General features: G+C 37.1%; 1 protein-coding gene across 8 annotated transcripts in view; it reads right to left on the bottom strand.

Moving 5' to 3' along the window:
* LRBA (LPS responsive beige-like anchor protein) overlaps positions 1-21,550 on the bottom strand; it is a 424,097-nt gene that overhangs the window by 289,566 nt on the left and 112,981 nt on the right. For 4 of the 8 annotated variants that reach the window (XM_074867473.1, XM_074867476.1, XM_074867478.1 and 1 more), the window contains 3 exons: positions 19,568-19,646; positions 19,167-19,300; positions 16,810-16,871 (listed from right to left, as the gene is read on the bottom strand). In XM_074867473.1, coding sequence (XP_074723574.1) covers positions 16,810-16,871; positions 19,167-19,300; positions 19,568-19,646 — 275 coding nt within the window. The other 4 variants (XM_074867474.1, XM_074867477.1, XM_074867480.1 and 1 more) reach the window with 3 other exon arrangements.

Below are 21,550 nucleotides of genomic sequence, written 5' to 3'. Positions count from 1 at the left end.
TTCACAATTAAGAATTATAGCTAATGGTTGAAATACACACTCATAAGCAAGCAAAAAAGAGCAAATTCTTTGCTAATCCATCCTTCCCATAAAGCTGGTGGAGTTTTAATAATTTATTTTGGTTATGAAACAAAGGAGAAGGACGACTTTGGTACTGAGAACTGTGAATGGAGCACTAAGGAGCAGGGTGGGAAAATGTGTTAACATATGACTAAGAGACATATTATATCCTAGAGTAAAGGTCAAATCTGCATGAAAAACTTGTTCATAGAGAGATATACTAATCTTTAAGTGCCTAAAGTAAACTATCAAGAACTTTTCAGCAGTGTTTGCACTTGGTGTCAGCACTCTCTCAGCACCACATCCACTACAGGCTTGAATGAACTCAGCAATAAAGAACATATAGGGAAAAGTAGATTATATCTCAGCTGGGTTCTTCATAATTAAAAAAAAAAAAGAGTTAGACTGCATATTAAGCAGAATATCTGCAAACATAAATTACTTTTAAAGAGTCGAAGCATGCTTGAATTATTTTAATCCACAAATCTCCATTGAAAAAAATTAAAACCAACATGGAATTATGGGAAATCATATCTAGGCACTCTATGCAGCAATTTAATATCAAAATTAGTGCATGCTAAGTAGTGTACGAAAAAGATTTTGCAAGGATGTGACACATTTTAATGTAAGAGTAACATGAAAACACATTTGGAGACAATGTTATTCAGTATCTATATAGTCACACTTGGATGCTCAAATAAAATTTAAAAAATATAAATCAGTAATGGAAGAGCTATCAGAAATTGTTTGAGAGAAAAAGAATTTCAATAATTACATTCACGGTCCTTTCTCTGCTGAAGAACATCACTGTTGCTGAATCCTGACACAGAGAAAAGAGAGAGCTTGCAAAAATATTTACTACTATCCTAAAAATTTAGAACATCTTGTCAGGGGGAAAACTTACCAAACAGGCTTGAATTTTATTGAAATTTAAACAGTGGATACTATTCCACACTAAACAATGGCTTGTCTATGAAAGCTTTAACATGGCATCTACGTAACAAGCCAAGCTATCTTACTAATCAATACAGAGGTTTTGATTTCAAGAAGGGTGATAAAAGTTACTCTAACCCTGGCCAGCTACAAGCTCTCAACAGATGATCATCATTAGGCCTCTATCGGGGTTCCACATACTCAGGCTGTACAAATGTGTCCTATTAGTACATGGTCTGTCTGTTTGGCAACTCCAGTCTTAAGACAAATGGCAGCTGCTGCCCTTCAAGGTCTGAAGTCAAGTCCTCAGGGAATCTAAGAGCCCAACTGGAAAAATCAAGGCCTGTTCATTAGAGACTGCTCCAGGGGAAACTTGCAAGGCTGCCATTAGAACTATATAAAAGAGCTAATTATTTTTATAAGACTTTTAAACTATCAAACACACTCAGTTACAATAAAAAGTATTTACTGCTGGCATTCCATTAAAAAGACATTGCTTTTTGTCAGAAAATCAACTAGTGACAGTACACAACTGAAGCCTTTGTATTAAAAATTTTAATGAGTCTTCTAGGAGAAAGTTGTGTAAAAATTAACTAGATAAGCTAGCTCCTCAAGTGGAGGTATAACACCAAGCACATTGTTGTGGGAAAATATTCCACACGCATATCAAACTAACTAATGAACTATAAATGTGGGCTGAAATTGTGCATGTGTGACTATGTACCCCTGAAAAAGACAAGAAATTCAAGAAACAAGCACGTTCAGTTGCAAAACTGACTGAAAAGAACACCTAACATTCTTGTTTCAAACCTATGCTGTAAAAAGAACAACTGAAAATGCTGCAGTACACTGGTGGCATGTGGCCCAGTCGGTATCAAACACCGAGACTAAGCAGAAAAAACTGAAAACCAAAAGTGTTTCAGTCTTTTTCCTCTGACAAAACACAGAAGCCGAGATTATAATAACGATAGCTACATTCATAAAATATACTCTGAGGAAGAGTTGGAATACTATTCTTTTATTCATAACCACAAAATTGTTTACTATTCTAACCATGAAACAGAATCAAAGTTTCTTATACCAAAATACTTTTCCAGCTGCACAGCATGACAACACTGTATTGAATACAAATGGTATAACAGATCACTGCTATAGCATATTTATTAAAAATCTTTTAAAAGTGCTATATGAAATTCATTAGTGTTCCTTAATCAATTCTTGGATCAACATGCACATTAGCTTCCGACAGCCTAATTCAAAAAAGCAATTACAACCCTAGTCCTTATGTAAAAGGACGACAGAAAGAAGCTATGTTAAACCAGTTTAAAAGAATGAAAATGTAAAGAAAACAGATTAGGAATGATTTATATCAATGCCTAGTGCTGAAGTTAATTACAACTAACCCAATAAAATAGTGCCTTTATTATTGTACAGCAAGTAATAACCTTAGACGCAGAAAACAGAACTCTTTGCTGACTTTTGCATGCTCAATTCCACAGCACACTACATTAAGAATTAAACAAGTAGTAAATAAGCCATACAGAAACAGCAGTTTTTTTAACTAAAAGCAGAAGACTCCCCTGCTGTTTAACCATTTGGGTTATTCCATGTAAACAGAGCTTCCTATAAACTGGTATTATGTTGTTAGTGGTAAATGCCTAAAACTACCTTATAATGAGAGTTTAATTTCAATACTTAAAAGTTTGAGTTCTAGTCACAACCAGTTTTTACAGATTCTGAAAATAAATTATACACATCTAGAGCTGGAGTAGTTTGCATACTTAAGTACTATGTTGTTCAGTAAAATACTAAAAAGACTGTCAGCTTGTCAGACTATGCCTTTTATGTTGTATTACTCTCAAAGTGACAACTGTTGTCTTCTCTACAAACTACACAAATCTATCCTATAAGATGCAGTATTATGGAAGATACACTGCATAAAATGTTGCACCACATACAATCTTTAACAATTACATACAGCCAGAAAACCTCAACATAGGTTGCAGTTGTCATAATTTATGGTGATAACGTCTGATAACATCTGGAAAACAGGATTTTAGTAATAAAACTTAAAACACTTGATCCAAAAGTTCATATAAAATTATGAAAATATCACTGTATTAAAAAATGCTATTGGTAATAACTATCATAGCATAAAAGCAGCGTGTCGTCAAAACTCATAAACTTCATTTTTGTATCTAGTTTCAAAAAAGTATGAACATGTAATTGAAAAACATTTGTTATATGCCTTTTACAGTCATCTAACTCATGACTTGATGAATAAAATTTTGCCCCAAGAGCCAATGTCACATTAAGATGAAAAAGGCAAGTCTATGTTAAACTCCAGTGCCTCTGCAGTCCCAGTACTGCAACAAAGTGTAGAACGGGGAAAAACTGAATGAGTGGATCGCTGATTTCAGGCCCACAGTTTCTGATAGAGGAAGCAATTTGCCTGGGCAGTCTTTCCCTCTCTCTCCCACTAGCTGGCTGTTGCCATGACTCCTCATGAAATGAAATTAGGGGTCAGGTTTGAGTTCATCTAGCAGCAAACCTTTTCCACCACAGTTTCCTCTTCAGGTTCTTTAGCCATCAGCTATTTATGCTGAGATGAAAGACGGTAGCTTCAGGAAGAATCAGAACAGAAATCTTAAACATTAATTGTGAAATCAAAGTACCAAGCAGTTCTGTAAACTTAGTTTCTTCCTTCCAATCGCTGCATAAGTCAAAGGAGATGAGTCAGAAAAACAGAAGTGAAGAAAAAGGGACAACATAAGACTAAGGGGAGACATCCAAATAATCAAGTTGCAGCACCAGCATCATTTTTAGAGAGAAAGGAAAACAAATTGAGGAATAGCAGGAGTACAAGGCAACTGCCTCTTGATTTCAGTGCTTTTTTATCTAACTGTGATTCTGATTTGAGTGTTTGTAAAACCACTGCATGGAAAAAACTGTCTTTCAAGGTAGACTACTAATTATAAGGTCAAAAAAAAAACCCCTCACAGCATAGTTACTGCTGCACAGTTGCACTAGTAGTTATAGACTAGTCCTACTGATAGCAACGCTCATCATCACCACCACCCAATAGCAGCAACCTTCCTGCTCAATGTCTGATAAACTTTAACCAAATAAATCTAACTAATAAAGAACTCAACAATATACACAGGGAATACTATTTTGAAACTAAAAGCCCCTTTATATTACCCTTTTCCCCACATGCAGCTTAGTTTCAATTTAAACTCTCATAATGAATGTATGCAAACAATGAACAAGATTCCTGCTACCATCGTAGCTTTGAGGGAATGAAGCCAAAGTATGTAAACCAATCCCACCTCTTCACTCAAAAGACAGGATGTCCAAACCTGTCCCTTAGCATTCCCTTGGGCAATCCTATCCTAATGCAAATCTTTTAAGAAAAGATTTAGAGAAAAAGGAAGCTAAACCAAATTTAAAAAGAAAAAAAGGCAGAAAAACTAACGTGTGTCTTCCATTACATGCCACTTGCATACTATGTTCCCTTTCCTCATCCTGCATCTGCTGTCTTAATTTAGACTTAAATATTCTGGGTAACCATTATTCCCCTGTTACATGACACCCAGCAACACAGGGCTCTAGTCTCATCTGTCCCTATATGTTGCTAAATAAATACGATAAACAATAACTTTCTGCTTCTTTCACTCCAAATCATCCCCTGCACTCACCAAGCAAATTTTCCACAAGCAACAATATAACCATTTTTGGTTTAAGTAGAAATAGAAATAAATGTCTTCCTAAATATTCAGAAGGTACTGGAAAATCCAGCTGATTCTTCTGAGTCAGATTTGACTCAGAACTAGGACCTAATGCCTATCAGACATGCACCTCAATGTCATACTGATCATCTGAATTATGAGGTTTTTAACTTAAATGGGCTATCTTAAAATACTTATTGACAGATTAGTGTATCATCAACATCTTTGATGAGACAGATGTTTTCCCAGTTGCAGAGATATGTAAAAAGACACAGATGAGTATAAATAAGACTAAAGGTTAAACAATAAGCCGAACACCACCACTATGCAAAGCTTCTTCTACCAGAACTTTGAGTAAACAGCACTGCTCCCCAAATCATGAGTTTATTAAGCATTTTTGCTTGGAAACAGAGACACATTATCTGGTTTATTAACATAAACAAAAATGTTCACATATCTGTGATTAGTATAAAGTCAGCAACAAGCATTGCTGCTCACTGAACTTTCCATAATCTCATACCTCTCCCCTCCACTAAACCTCTTTCCATAGTCTCAAATTAAACAGACTAGCTGTAAAACAGCAGGGTGTCAAATTAAAGCACACTTTATTTTCAGAGGTCTCCACACTTCGTGGCTGACTTCCTGTCAGGAAGAGTTCCATTTCAGTGCAGAGCCCCATCAGCAGGGAGCTCACAGAATTAAGTGCCAGTTGATATTACTTTGTTTTGCATTTACCACCCATGAGAATATTGTTCAAAGATCTAGTTATAAAGTCAGCATGGTATCATCCTTCTGACTAGACTGCCAAACCACAGGGTGTGCTCTCACTGCACAAAACTCACCTTAAATGGTGGTGTTTTTTTAAGTCCTAGTGTGCTGGTGAAGCAACAGGATGCCTTTTTTCTTCAGAAAAGTCTTGCTTCTGTAGCTAAATTATGTTCCCTTAGTTCTGAACATCTGCAGCAGTGTACATTCATGGAAATTAAGCTGTCCTGTTCCCCTATCACACCCCCAAGATTCACATTTACATTAGACAATCCACTCTCCCCTCTAAACATAAAAATACATTAATCATTCAAACTCTGAGCAACACAGTTTTAAAGGGTAATATTTTTAGCTGTAGCAGATGTGTTTTCCATTAAAGTCACCCCAACACCATGTCCCGGATTCCTGACCAAATTCAAGTCATTTTCATTGCATAAAAGAATTTTTCTTCCTAAGAGCCTATAATATCCAAAAAAGCCTATAGAACAACCACTAAAGATTGTGTTAAAAAAAGAAAATCAGGGAGGAAAAATCCTCATTTTCCTCCCAGAACTTTACTATAGGCAAGAAACATGTTTTAGTAAGGTGGCCTTAGGAAAGTTCGTCTCTCCACTCCAGTGTGGTAAACTATTTCTAAGAAATTTTGTGAGTTTTAATCTTATCTTTTATACGTTCTTCTCTCTGAAGTCCGCAAGTCATGTTGACTTCTTCAAGTGTACTGTTCCAAGAAACAATGCTTCACATCAGTCCACAGCAGAACATCATGGCTTTACTACACCTATCCACTTGTACCTCTCTACACACTTAGTCTAACATATAGCACCCATCCCAATTTCTTTACGTATAGATGAATTTTTAAATTTTTGTTCAAAACCACAGAGTTCACAATTACTTTCCAGAGAACAGCTGTGTAGTATAAACCAAAAAACACTGGTTCTTTCACACTACTTTTCTCAGTTTGCAGCTGCAGCTGGTATAGCCTGCTTTTGTTGAACACTTCAAAAACACAGTGACGGCTGCTAATTATAGAGGGCATCTTCCAGTGGGCCAAAAGTAGGCCTAGATAAAACAAGCTTTAGTTACAAAGAAATTTCTATCACTTTGATGATTATATCTAATATGCAGCAACATCAATCCCATTTAACAAGAGTATAACATATCAGATATTATTCTGTTTTCTCATACTAAATGTAACACATCATAGTTTTCACTCGTCTCAAAATCATACATTTCATCTTGAAACTGGGGAGTGAACAAACCTTTAAAATATCCTCCTAGACTAAGAATTATGGAAAGATATAAGAAGATAAAGCCAAAGTACTAGCTCACACATTTTAACTACTGTGACCACTACCTGTCAGGATATAACTATAAAGCGCTTATTGCATCATTAAGTCAAGAAAAGGTCACTTAGTAATCATGCAGTATTGGCAAATCATTCCCAAAACGTTCCAACTTATTTTCACACTTAAGACGAAAGCAAAGTTTAAGTTATAAACTTCTTTGGTTTTTACTACTAAGCAAATTTTCAATATACATTCACTTCATAGAATACTGTTTCTTGAATGAGTCTATCAGAGTTTATTTTTTAAAAATTTAGCCAGTGATGGACACAGATGTTTTAAACTCTCTATCTGTAGGCCATACTAATAGTAAACAAAGCACATTATTCCTGAAGCCAATAACTACACGTAAGAGGAAAGACAGAGTTCAAACATATGCTAAGTGCAACAAAGTAAAGAGGGACCTGAGAAGTGTGAACCTCTAGTGATTATTACGAACAATAATAGGAGTTTCTTTCAAACTCGGACTTAAACGTGTTAGAGTGCTCTCCAAGCAATTCCATGGAATTCAACAGGTTAAATATTGCAGGCAATTATAGGCAATTAAACTTTCAAACAATTCAGAAAGCAACAGGAAATCAAAGTGGGAGAGAAGTTCTAACAGACAAATTTTATGTTAACCTTGATTTTCACACAGAATATATTACAGTAATCTAGTTCTGAAGAGACAAAATCTACATACTGCTAAGTCAAACAAAAAAAATATACACAGCTAATTTAAAATATAATTTCAACATACTGCAGTTCAAAGGAAAGGTTTTCCCAGCTGTTCCCATTTATTCCAATCTTATCAGAATTGCACTTCAGACAGTTATCTACCAAACTGATCTCCAGTTTCAAACACTTAGAATGTATAACATAGTTCAGTGAAGCAAGCAGCAAAATACCCGTAGCACAAGTAATCCATTTGTAATTATTCTAAGTACTCTGCTCAGTGACATATACCAAGCATGAAAGTTGTCAATATATGTTTTTGGCACCCAAAGTGAGATCCTCAGAGCTGGAGGAAAAACACCCACTCAGGAAGGAAAGAAGCTACACTATATGTAAAAAAACCCCAGATCTATCAAGTGTAATGGAGAATCCAAGTGATCTAGACAACAGATTCGATAATTTAACCTTCTGGTTTGTTAGAAGGAAATTTACTGACAAGATGGCATCTAAAATCCAAGCACTGTAGGACTGCATTGAGCGAGTCTGGATTCCACAGCCAGTGCCCTCCCACATCTTCCAGGCCTTTCACACAACTTCTCCAGAGTTAACCCTAGTGACCAACCCCTAGCCAAACAGCTCCTTGTGTTGATATCAAGTGACTTGCAATGCAGGAGAATGCAGAAGCCCTAAATTTTACCCCCAAGACCTTACAGAAAAGAACTGATGTCTTCATACACCACAACAGAAAAAGGAACTGCAATTGAGGACAACAAAGATGAATCACAATGTTGCTTTTACAGATTAAGCTGACTCTATTTCTTTCAAATAAAGAAAGGGAAAAATCTCCCTCCTTTACTGGATGCAGAGGGAAACATGGTAATTAAGGATGAGGAAAAGTCTGAGGTGCTCAACGCCTACTTTGCCTCAATCTTCAGCAGTGGAACTGGCTGTTCCCTGGACACCCAGCCTCATGAGCTGGGAGATGGGGAGGGGAAGCAGAATGAGGTCAGCACAATTAAAGAGGAAGTGGTCAGAGACCTGCTACACCACTTGGATGCACACAAGTCTGTGGGACCGGATGGGTTACACCCAAGGGTGCTGAAAGAGTTGGCAGATGTGCTCGTCAAGCCGCTTTCCATGATCTACCTGAAATCATGGCTAACTGGGGAGGTGCCATTGGACTGGAAAGTGGCAAATGTGACACCCATCTACAAGGAAGGCAGGAAGGAGGATCCAGGAAACTAGACCTGTCAGTCTGACCTTGGTGCCAGGGAAGGTCATGGAGCAGGTCATCTCGCGTGCCATTAAAAGTCATATAATAGACAACCAGGGGATCAGGCCCAGTCAGCATGGGTTTATGAAAGGCAGGTCCTGCCTGACAAACCTGATCTCCTTCTACGACAGGGCAACCCGCTTATTGGATGAGGGAAAGGCTGTGGATGTTGTTTACCTTGACTTTAGTAAGGCCTTTGACACCGTTTCCCACAGCATTCTCCTGGCGAAACTGGCTGCTCGAGGCTTGGATGGGCACACGCTTTGCTGGGTAAAAAACTGGCTGGATGGCTGGGCCCAAAGAGTTGTGGTGAATGGAGTTAAATCCAGTTGGCAGCCGGTCACGAGTGGTGTCCCCCAGGGCTTGGTTGTGGGGCCACTCCTGTTTAACATCTTTATTGATGATCTAGACGAGGGGATCGAGTGCCCCCTCAGTAAGTTTGCAGATGACACCCAGTTGGGTGGGAGTGTTGATCGGCTCGAGGGTAGGGAGGCTCTGCAGAGGGATCTGGACAGGCTGGAGCGATGGGCTGAGGCCAACTGTGTGAGGTTCAATAAGGCCAAATGCTGGGTGCTGCACTTGGGCCACAACAGCCCCCAGCAGCGCTACAGGCTTGAGGAGGAGTGGCTGGAGAGCTGCCAGTCAGAGAGGGACCTGGGGGTGTTGATTGACAGCCAGATGAACAGGAGCCAGCAGTGTGCCCAGGTGGCCAAGGCAGCCAATGGCATCCTGGCTTGTATCAGCAATAGTGTGGCCAGCAGGGACAGGGAAGGGATCTTACCCCTGTACTCGGCACTGGTGAGGCCGCCCCTCGATGACTGTGTTCAGTTTTGGGCCGCTCACTCCAAAAAGGCCATTGAATGACTCGAGCGTGTCCAGAGAAGGGCAACGAAGCTGGTGCAGGGTCTGGAGCACAGGTCTGATGGGGAGCGGCTGAGGGAACTGGGGGGGTTTAGTCTGGAGAAGAGGAGGCTGAGGGGAGACCTCATCGCCCTCTACACCTACCTGAAAGGAGGGTGCAGAGAACTGGGGACGAGTCTCTTTAACCAAGTAGTAAGCGACAGGACAAGACGTAATGGCCTCAAATTGCACCAGGGAAGGTTTAGACTGGATATTAGGAAGCATTTCTTTACAGAATGGGTAGTTAGGCATTGGAATGGGCTGCCCAGGGAGGTGGTGGAGTCCCCATCCCTGGAGGTGTTTAAGAGTGGGGTTGAGATAGCGCTTAGGGACATGGTGTAGTTGGGAACTGTCCATGTTAGGTTAATGGTTGGACTGGATGATCTTCAAGGTCTTTTCCAACCTAGACGATTCTGTGTTTCTGTGAAAACTGGACTCTTCCACATGCCTGGTAAATGGCTTTAAGCTTCTGGACTACTAGCTACTTTGGGTGGATACACTGGAATTTTTCCTCTGACAGACTATTCTACTTAGTGATAATAACAACTATTACCTGAAACATTAATTGAAACATAAATCTCTTGATAGCATGGCCCTTGGCTACTTTAAGACCTACCTTCCCCTCTCTCTAGCTTTGACCACAGCTTCCATCTAAGTCATTGTAGATGAAAATAAACATAACATAACAAGAGTTTTTGAAAAGGAAATAGTTTATAATGTAAAATCGCTCCACTGAAAATATCCTGAAGTAGCACTGTACATAAAGCTCAACAGACACTTCCCAACTACTTCCCATGAAATAGCATCTTAAAGAAGAATAGCATAATAACGTGCTTTGGCAATTCCCTGTTTTCAAATGTTAAGATTTACACAGTTTTATTAATATGCCTAGGTCCACTTGGTAAGAAACAGACCTGAGGCAGCTTCAGAAACTAAATAATCTGTAACAGAGTAAAATGATCATGAATGCTCTCATTTCCTTCCACAGCCACCTCATCTCTACAAAAAGCTAGGCTGGTAGATAATCTTCCAATCTTCAAATTCTTCCAAAGAGCACAAGCAAAACAAAAAAGTACACCATGAAGCCTCTGACCCACCTGCAGGTGAAGTATTTTTCTGTGCCATCATACTAAACTAGAAGCACTGAATACTTCATAACACTGCAAAGAAAGTTAGCAATACAAGGCAAACACGTGTGGGCATGATTCATGCAACATCTTCCCCTGAACTTAACAATTTACACTTTAAGAAGCCCTTTTTTCTATTTTTATTTGTTAAGATCGAAATCATTTTCATTTGCCTAATAAAGTTACTTTTCTAACCAGTTTATCACAAAAGCAATGCATGACTGAAGTGGGGTTTTTTAACTCAAATACAGCTACATTCATCTTCGGTAAAAACAAAGATCCTACTGGCTGAAGTCCACACTGAAAAAAGAAAAACTTCCAACTCTTGATATCTTCTAAATGGCTTTTAAAAGGAAATTAGAACATGCATTAAAATTGATAGAAAGTCTTTTAGCAACTTACAAAGTCCCTACAAAATCTACCCTCTGTCCCAAAACATACACATTTTTTAGATGATGGATCTAGAAGATCATTAGATCCTTTTTAAGCTTATTTTCAGCTGTTAGAATTCAAAAGTGATTAGATGGAAAAATATTATCTTGCTTAAAATGTCATCATCAAACACTTGGGGCACATAAAAAGTATTCAGACAGCATTTATTCTCTTCATATCTAAACCAGGATGTTGTTAGAGTTTCGGTGCTTCTGTTGAGTTCAGCTGCCAAGGTATCATAGCGACGTCGCTCTTTAGATAGCCTATACTCGATTCAATTAAACCTTCATAGCAATCACTAGAGTTATCCATCACATCAAACTGCACTTAAATTAGGAACCAGTGCAGATCACAGAGCATCAGTATAATGTGTTCTCTCTGCAAGTAACAAACACTGAAAACCAGCTATCTTCTACATCAACTAAAATCACCAAGTAATTGGAAGGCTTACCACATTTTAGAACACACCAGAGAAATCCATTCCTGAGGTAGTGAATTTGGATCATTGATACAAAGCTTTTTTCTGAGCACAGGATACCCGGAAAAGCCTAAAGATCTTATTGCATTTTACAAATATTTAAGTACTGGGGTGGAGGGCGGGGGAAGCGGTGTATGCAAAAAATCTGCTGAAAAAACCAAAATCTTAGCTACCATCCTATTGCTCTTCCTCAGGAGAAATACACTGTCATATTGTTTGTACAGGTGCATGACTGCACGGCACATGTTGATATTGTTTACATAATTAAGATTCCTTATCAGAGTAAGAGATGTGATGCAACTAAGACACTGCCCATGCAAAAGACGAATACTGACTTCTTTATGAGCAACAGAATCCGTTGGCAAAGTGATTTAATAGCATATGAAAGAAAGATCATGCTAAAGAAAAACCTTTTGCAAACATTTCATCATTTAACCAGTAATTGGTTTGGTGAGTTGAGTTAGACAAGAAAAAAAGAAAGCTGAAGACCTATAAGTTTGCCTACACAGGCAGTAAAACCAACTTCCACGGTGTAATTTTTTCTCCTTTAATACTACTAATCAACCTCTGTTGTATTTTTAGGATGTACATACACTGCCTTGGATTACGCTTTTCTGTCCAAAAAGTAACTCCCAAAACTATCAGCACAGTGCATGACATATTCAACCATAACCATATTTCATTGGGCCATATGAGCAGCTGCTATCACTGCACACAAAAAAAATCTGGACTATCAGAGTCTATGCTTCCCTCTTCCATCTCCCCCTGGAAGATATACTTTATCAAGGTCCAATACAAATCTAATAGCTACAGCTATGGAGTTACATTGCAATATATCATATTAATATTTCTAGAAGATAAAATACCTAGAGATTAAATGTATTAAAACATTGGTCTTGGTTTTATATAGGCCACCAGCTATCAAGAATGTGCATTTAATCCCTTTGCAACAACAGGGGGGCAGAGGGAGGAGGAACCAAGATGTTTCTTATACCTTGAACCAGCAAGCAGGGTGTATGTGAGGGTAGCTGTGGCGGAGGGGTCATAGAAGTTGCTGCAGTATTCATTAATTTTTAATTGCAAACTTTTAAAAAGGTGGGGTGGCACTCCACCAATTTTTGAAAATTATACAAGAGCTGAACAGTGTTTGAGTCAGTCAGCATAAGTTTATTGTATGGTCTAGAAAATTTAGATTCAGTAGAAAAAAGCTCTTAAGTCAAAGACGGATCTGACAAGAACCACCTAATTAGTTCTCTTACACATATTCCACTGACAATTCAGTTGATTTACTACAGAAAGACGCATTTTTCAAGTGCTGCAAATTCTGTAAATTCAAAGGCATCAAGGAAAATTATGGAACCTATTTCACCTATTTTTGTACCTTTTCACCTTGGGGCTACAATAATAGGACAAATGCTTCGTGTAGGTGAGCAACAGATAAATGTTTTTAATACCTTCATGAGAGAGTAGGGAAGATCACAGTTCTTCCTACTTAGTCATGTATTTCAAGCAAACATGTGACAAATGAAAGGAATCACAGTTGCGTATCTGCTTTGTGGATAAACGTGCACTCAATTCATACGTGTTCCTCTGCGTTTCAGGCAGAGAGTGAGAGTCCTTTCAGATGAAAACACTTTATTCAGGGGTGATATCACAGTTTCCCCACGCAGAAGCCTTGTCTCACAATAGCACCTCTAACATCCTGACGTCACTCATTTAAAAGGGATAATAGACACTGGACTTCTCTCTTTTGGCTGGTTTAATTACCCCGACAGGATGCCAGGCCAGACTAGATGGTGCTTCTAGGTTCACTGTACTGTATGCATTTCTGATAAATGGGAAAAGAATAGATGACCTGGCAGAAGGCTCAGACAATAACATGTGATTTACAGGACATGAATGCAGCTACTATAAGATTTATCTGACAGCCCTCTCCGATAGTGGACTGTTGAGTATCCGATGGAATGATTTCTAGTCTGGAAAGTCTGCTACTGAGTAGCCATACACATTATTTATTTATTAGATGTTTTGGGTTGAAACCATTTTTAAATGATGCACTTCACAATGCTCAGCCATAAATTCAGTTTTAAACCCTAGAAGGGAGGTAGTGTTATTGGAATGTGTGTCAGACTGAATTAGGATGAGCAACACAACGCTTTTATAAAGTGGCCTTGAATGCAACGTCGATTCTTTCAAAAATGATATTAATGTCAAATAAGCAGGAACACTTTGCAGTAATATTAAATGAAGGATTTCTTTATGTTTTGATAGATTTATATAAATGTAAGTATACACACAGAGACACGACTCAAAATGTAGCATGTCTATCAAAAAACACAACTGTTTTTGTCCTAGAAAAAGCTTTTTGTCTGTATCTCAAACCACCTGTTTCTCTTTTTACCTTGTGTTAAACATAAAACAATATCTCAACAAATAAACACAAAGCTAAAACACAAAAGCAATGGTCTTTTTCCACATGCCTAAATATATGAACTTTAAACAAGAGAAGAAATTAACCAGGTGTCACAAATAGTTTCATGGAATAGTATCTTTTGAATTGTTTTAAAATCACTACACCTGGGAAAGAGCTTTATTTTCACAATTTTATGAAAAAAAATACTTGAGATATTATTATTCCATTTTGCACTTCTGAGAAAGAAAAAACATATTCCAGCCACAAATCTAACTAAACATCAGAAGAATTTCAAATGTTTCAGAAAAACAATCCAAGTGCTTATACCACATCTACAATGTTTAAAACAAATTTTCAGAAAGAGGTTAGCATTAAAAACACCAGAGATATTAATCAGAGCAATTCTTCAATTTCATAAAATGATGGCTGACAAATTTGTGAAGTTTTAAATCAAATTTGCAGATACTTACTTTGTAGCTATGCCACATTATTTATGTGATTAAAAACTAGTTTTTGACCTGATCTTTTGATCTTTGGCACTTCATCCTCTCCATCTCCTCTTAAAAATTAATTAAAATTTTAGCAAAAGGATATCACTTCCCACCCTATCTTGGGCCAAAAGAAAAAAAAAAGAAAATAGAAAAAAAAAGAAAAAAAAAAATCAATCAAGCTCAACCTCATCTCCTCCCAGTATCTGCAAAATGTCGGCTTGAAATTCAATTTCATATCTCTCAAGCTTTCATGTAGCAAAAGACAGTTCACTTCTTAACAAAATAAATCACTTCTGTGATTGCCATGCTGACCTCTTTGAATTAGGAAAATTCAAAGTGAAAAATGTAATTATCACCCCAGAACAATCTGTATACATCTGGAGCTAATTTTAGATTCATTTCTCACATCATTTTTCATATTCTGCCAAAAATTACAGCTGCTATGTAACTTTAAAAAGACTTTGAGGCCTTTGTGACTTTATGGGCTTATTTCTCCTATTTCACAAAGAACAGCCCCAGTCTCTGCAACTAGCACTGCAAAGCAGTCACGATATCCTCAATTTGATTAGATTAGCATTAAGTGGCATTGTGACACATATGACAAATAGATGCATTAGAGCACGTCATTTATTCCTTATCCTTTCCACTTCCCAAAACGAAACAAGTGACGTACAGTACAGAGCACAACAAGATTTTAAAAAAAGATTAGATTACCCTACCAAAAAAGAAGGAAAGGTCAACCACTAATTATTGATACAAGCAGCATGGATGCGGAAAACTAATTTTTAAAATGGTAATAACAAACTGTCAGGTGCACGTTTAATTCTCAGATTAGTTTTACTCTAACACATTCATGAATGAACAGTAAAACTTGTATATGGATTATTTGGTAGCAAGGATTCTTTTCTAATTTAAATCAGCAGCAAATTCATATTCTAGAAGTCGTGAATAATGTCCACTTCCAGTATTGTCATACTTAAAATGACCACCTCTAAATTCCAGAAGTTCCATAAGGAATATTAAATTCCTTTCAGGGTAAAAATACATTGTATTTCCTGAGGAAGGTGGAAAACTAGATGAGCAAAGTTCTAGATACGTTCATTAATAATAAGCTCACTAGAAAACATAACTACTCTTCACTAGTTCATTGTAAAATCTATTAGGTGTAATCTCAAGGAGTAATTGTTCTTATTGCACTTTATTGACAATGCAGACTATCGATTTTTCACACCTTCTATGATTCTTTCATTTGTATTCATGAAATGTCTATCAGCACACTCTAAATAAATTTGGCAATATAGGCACTAAAACGAATAAATCGATGTGAAAAAACATTAATTTTGCATTATCCTTATTCGTCAGGCAAGCAAACCATAAGGGTTGTAAATGAAGGTCAAAGGTTTTGAAATGGGTCAGAACCCTTGACCTCTAGACCAATACCGTTCCCATTAAAAAGGGCTATTTTAAAGTTTTAAGTAGGGGAATTTACTACCAGAAAGGTATCATTTTTAAGGCACCAAAAGAAAGGCTCAATAAAAACAGTCTTCCATTTAATTACAAAAAAAAGAAAGCAATAAACCCAAAAAGAAAATCCAATTAATATAGCATATACAGTTTTAAGAAAGCTCCTTAGGCTCTGGCTCTTTTTTAACCATAGGAATAAGGCAATTCTTGGTTCTTAAATATCTAAAATCACTTTGCCTTTAGGAATGTAGAAAGCCCCAAACTGCTGACAACCGGGGTTACTTTCTTAAATTTTTCTCAGATTCTTAGTACTTGTGAAATCAATTAAGAATGACAGGGTTTCAAAAGTATTTATCACTCATTTCATAACCTCTACACAAAAGGAAAAATTCTATTCATCCCAGAGGATTCAGCATGCCAAGATACAGAAATCAATCTGTTTCTATAACCTTAATATTTTATTGATCCTATTTTATCTTACAAAAATGACAGCATAGAATTACTCAGACACACTGCTATCAAGGTTATGTAAATGCTCAATAGTAAGGTAACATAAACCCCTTAGTATCTTCACTCTCCAACTGAATAGACACAACTACTACGAATTTATTTTTTTTAATCAAAAGGCCTTGCACATCATCTTTTTACCTATTACACATAACCTTAAAGCCAAATTTAAGTAAAATTTTAACTGTAATTTCCATTGTGCTCAAAGACAGCAATTTCAGACAACATTGTTAAACCTCACCTGAGAGCAAAGAAGCATCACCAGCTCCACAACTGAACTGCTAGATTTCATGCACACAAGACCTACAAAAGGAAAAAACGGTATACATAAATGCATGCTTATATGGCACCAGCTGTTAACACAAACTATTTTGAAGTGCAATAGATCAGAAGCATTTTGACAATCAAAAGAAAGCTGAAATTCTCATACCACTTCCAGTTCAATTTTGTACTCTATCAGCACAAAATAAAAGTATGTATGTGAGAGGGAGATCATAAATTCCATGCCTCGCATCTAAAGATGCACCTAATAGTAATACATTACCTCCATTATTCACAGTTTCATAAATGTTTGTATGTCAAAATGATCAGAAGTGTGGTTAACATATGTTAGATTAATCCACTGTATCTACATTTTCTTATTTCTTGAAGGATTGGGTCATTATATATGCAGAGAAGGGAAATGGCTTTATGACCCCTGCTTTCTCCATTGCACGTTCTCCTTTCAGCCCCCAGCTATCAATCAAGTTTCCATTTTGTTTCATGGCAGCAGACATCCCAAACACTCTTATTAGTACTTTGACCCTTAACCCGACACTAAACCTTAGCAGAAGTGCAAGCAGTAACCTATTATATATTCTCAATTGTTTATAAACTAATTTGACTATTATTATTATTTGTATTCGCATTTTGCTTTAGGTTTGTCTATAACTGGTCTTCAGGCCCGAAAATGGGGTTTGTGTGTTTATTTTTGTCTAGACAGTTCATACACTCCCAGTAATTTTCCTGCTTTTTTTTTTTTTGGTCATCCAATCTATGAAATACTAATCTCTCTGTGTATATAATCTATACTACTGTCAATCTATACTACAGATAATTTCCTTTATCTTCAGATAAGAAAAAGTGTAGCTAAATAGGATATTTACTTCCCTGGCAAATAAAGCTTTGAGAAAAACCTCTTTCCTGTTATTCTTATTAAATGAATGAAATAAATTTGTTCACAAGGCAGCTTCCATTAAAGTGTTTATCAGCTAAAGCAATGCCCACATGTATAATCAAAAGTAGAATCCCATCTTTTTCAGTCTTAGAGAGGACAATTCATACACTTCTTCCTACCCCAACAGGTAGGCAAGCTAAATTCCTAAACTAAGTAACTTTAATTTCACTGAAGTCTCAATTTTGATATCAGCAGTCTTCAGTAAAACACTTACACGTGTTTGATACTCTAATTAATGTTTCTGACAATGAACCACATTCAGCACTACATACAGGATGCCTGTCTTCATTCACAAAACAAGTAGTTTCAAAAATGTTTTTAAAAAAGAACTTTATTTCCACAGGAAGCAACTAGATCTATTAATGCAAATACAGCTCACGTGCAAGCGATCAGCTCAAGTTAATCAACTAACATGGGAATGCACATCACTGGAAGCTGCAACAAGCTTAGGCCCTAATTCAATTCATTGCTTTAAAACTGGACAAACACTGCAATTTTCATTCTAAAAATCAGTGAACAAAGCTATTTGTATGATATAACCAAATTATGAGAAAATTGAAAATCTGATGTTCACTACTAAATGCAGTGCTCCAATTAACGTGACTTAAGATTGAGAACATTAACGTCTGCATTGCAGAACTGAGCCTCACTTTTAAACAGAGAGAAACCCACTAGTAGAAAGAAAACTTAATCATCTCAAGCTCAATCATTTTAAGGCAACATCAGGAAGAGCCATGATCGTTGTTGGGAACCAGAAATCTTCATCTTCTCAGAAGCACCAGAGAATTCTTCTCAATACTGACAGCGTACTCCTCTTCCCTGTATGACTGCCTTCCAATTGGAAACCAAAGAGAGAGAAGAAGATTCACATGCAAGAGATACACCACAACATGCTCTGCTGACAGAGTTCCCAAGAAGCCTTTTGTTACGCTATCACAGTAAAAATGCAAGGTCTTTGTACTTAACTTTCTACACTATGTACTTTACTTTGTACCAAAGTGTTGACCCTGACACCAAGTTTTCTGTTTAAAGCTCAAACATTTCATACACCACCTTCTGTGGAACAATTCCCTGGAAGAGCTGGAAAACTAAGGAAAAGACAACCACAGTTGGTCCCATATAATGAGATATAGGAAACTATCAGATGAAATGGAGGCAAAGAGGTAGCAGAGATGGCAAAGATGGAGGCAATGACAATGACCTCAAAGAACTACAGACTGAAGAAACAGGAGTCAGTGAAATCCAGTGGACAGCACTGTGTGGGAAGGCAGGAACAAAGCTTCTAAGGCAGAGCCAGCAGAAAAAAAAACACCCAGAAATTTTAAGTCTCTAACGTAAAACAAAGCACACGTAAAAAAAGCTGTTTAAAAATGGAAACTTACTTGTACCTTCTATCAGCAACTCCTGCCCATGGCTGCCCAAAAGAGTCCGAGAAAGAAAGGGAGCAAAATCCACAAAAATCTCTCTCAGAAGTGGGGCAGCTTTTTCCAAAGCATGTTCAAGCCTGTCTGTAATACTAGTAGAGAGATACATGTGATTAAAAAAAAAATAAAAGGGAACTTGCTGAAATTTTATAGAAAGGAGTATAGTTTTTGGCAATGTTTAAGTGATATACATGTATAAGAAGGAATCAATAACCCAACACTCATATTTTCCCAAACTTTCATTAAGTATTGAACACCAGCAAAACAACATTCTTAAGTGATGTAGAATCAGAGTGTCCAACTGTAATATCAAAAACATAAGCCACAGCACAACTGTTCAGATGTTCAATTGAAGTTACCTCATATTTGAAGCAGAATCCTCAGGCACTGAAGAAACTGTAGGGACAGATGGCAATTTTGAATTAGATGATCCCCTTCCTACAAGAGAAAGTAATAATTAAATGAATTATATAAAAAAAACATGCCAGAGGTTAGACACCTGGACCAGAAACTAAAGCCTTGAGCCCAACCTCTGAGAAACCACGGTTTTCAAGTGTGTGTGAGAACTAGGTGAACCCTTTCACCCCTTTGTACCTCAAAAATTTTTTGTCATATGACTCCTATTTATTTACATTCATATTTACCACATATGCCATGGCAAGCTTCTAAAATTGTGCTCTAGCACAAATAGAAAGTAATTCCAGAAAGCCTTGTAGTTTGCTTTGTGAAGGAAGTCAGATGACTGCAGTGATCCTTTCTGGCCTTATAAGCCATGATTGTCTCTGAAGAAATTTAGGAACACTTACAACCTTAAGCAGTGAATACAAATAATGTCTCACACCCTTAATACTCCTGTAGTGTACTAGTATATACTAATACAACTAAAATATACTAATATAAAGCCAAATGGTAACATTTTATAGCATCTCTTTTGGTGACTGGAAGTGTTTATTCAATTTCAAGTAACTTGCACAGAAACACCCCCCCTTTTTTTTTTATAAATTGAAACATATTTGTGTCAAAATGAAGCAGAATACAAAATGAGTGGGTATTTTCAACAGCCTGGCTTAAATTTTTGCAACACTGGGACTCTGACAAAGACAGCTATGATAAAATTCTCCATTGCACTTCCAGCATCATTAGCATGATGGCAGTGGTATAACCTCATTTATGAGTTATTAACTTTGCCACATCAATTATTCAAAGGTTGATAGGGAAGACTGGGTCATTTATGTATCCTACGCTTACAAAAAAAAAAAAAATGCAATTGTGTTATGTCAAATTGACACTACATGGCTCTCATCAGCAGAGTCGGAATCTGTAAATACTAAATTCTGCTGTTCAGTATATGAAGAGAAATACAACCTCCATACTGCAGTATGGATTGGTATTAGCAATGATGAAGAGGGGGTAAGCAAGACAGCCAGAGATTTCACAGATATTTGCTGCCAGGATAGGAATGGTGACTCACAAATCTTGCATTGCATTCCAAACTATAGAGAGGAATGAATCTTAGCAGACAGATTTCTGTGTATTTCCCAGGAGCATGGCTGCTTCTAGTCCATCTGCAATCCTATCTCTTTCCAACCTTACACCCTGTCCTATTCTCTTTCCTCTCACCTCGCCAGTTTCAGATTCTTATGCTGCTGGAAAGGGGGAAAGAAGGAAAAAAAAAAAAAGAAAAAGAAAAAAGCATGAAAGAAAAGAGTTTAATCATTTCAGTTCTCGCATCTACCACACTGAGACATGACCCTTCTCAGAACTATAACTATAGAAAAATTCCTGATTGTCCCACCTACGCTTGAGTGAGCTCAGTTAAATGCAACCTCTCTGGAAATAAGCTGCTAAAATCTTGAAAATGTCTACCAAAACATGTCAACTGCAACTTTGCAAAGTCTTTATACTTGACTGAAGTGGAATAGACTTGTAAAAAGATGGCAAAGACAGATCCATGAGATACTAAGTTTATTTCTCCTGTCAAATTTCAAACTTTTGCTCCAAAATGCTGGCACACAGACCTTTCCCTCAGAAGCGCTGGGTTTTTGTGGGTTAGAGTTTTTTCCCCACCCCCATCTGGGGAAGATATTTTTCTCTGATCTTGATTCACAGGCAGCACAGAAACTAATAAATTAAACTAATGCATCAAAACGGTGAAAAGTTTTGCTCTTATTTGTCTTTCTTCATAGGTAGGAGATATCTTTGTGAATATGATTCGCTTACACTCTTCATAAATTCGACATGAAGCTCTTATTTTGATTTTTGTATGGGATGACAGGGTCAAAAAGAAATTTTGAGTGAGCCATATAAAATGAAGGACAAGAAAGTGGGGAACAAAGTGTTGA

This window comes from Strix uralensis, chromosome 4 (genome assembly GCF_047716275.1).
Source record: "Strix uralensis isolate ZFMK-TIS-50842 chromosome 4, bStrUra1, whole genome shotgun sequence".
Taxonomy (NCBI): domain Eukaryota; kingdom Metazoa; phylum Chordata; class Aves; order Strigiformes; family Strigidae; genus Strix; species Strix uralensis.
This window is presented reverse-complemented; position numbering and strand designations above follow the sequence as displayed.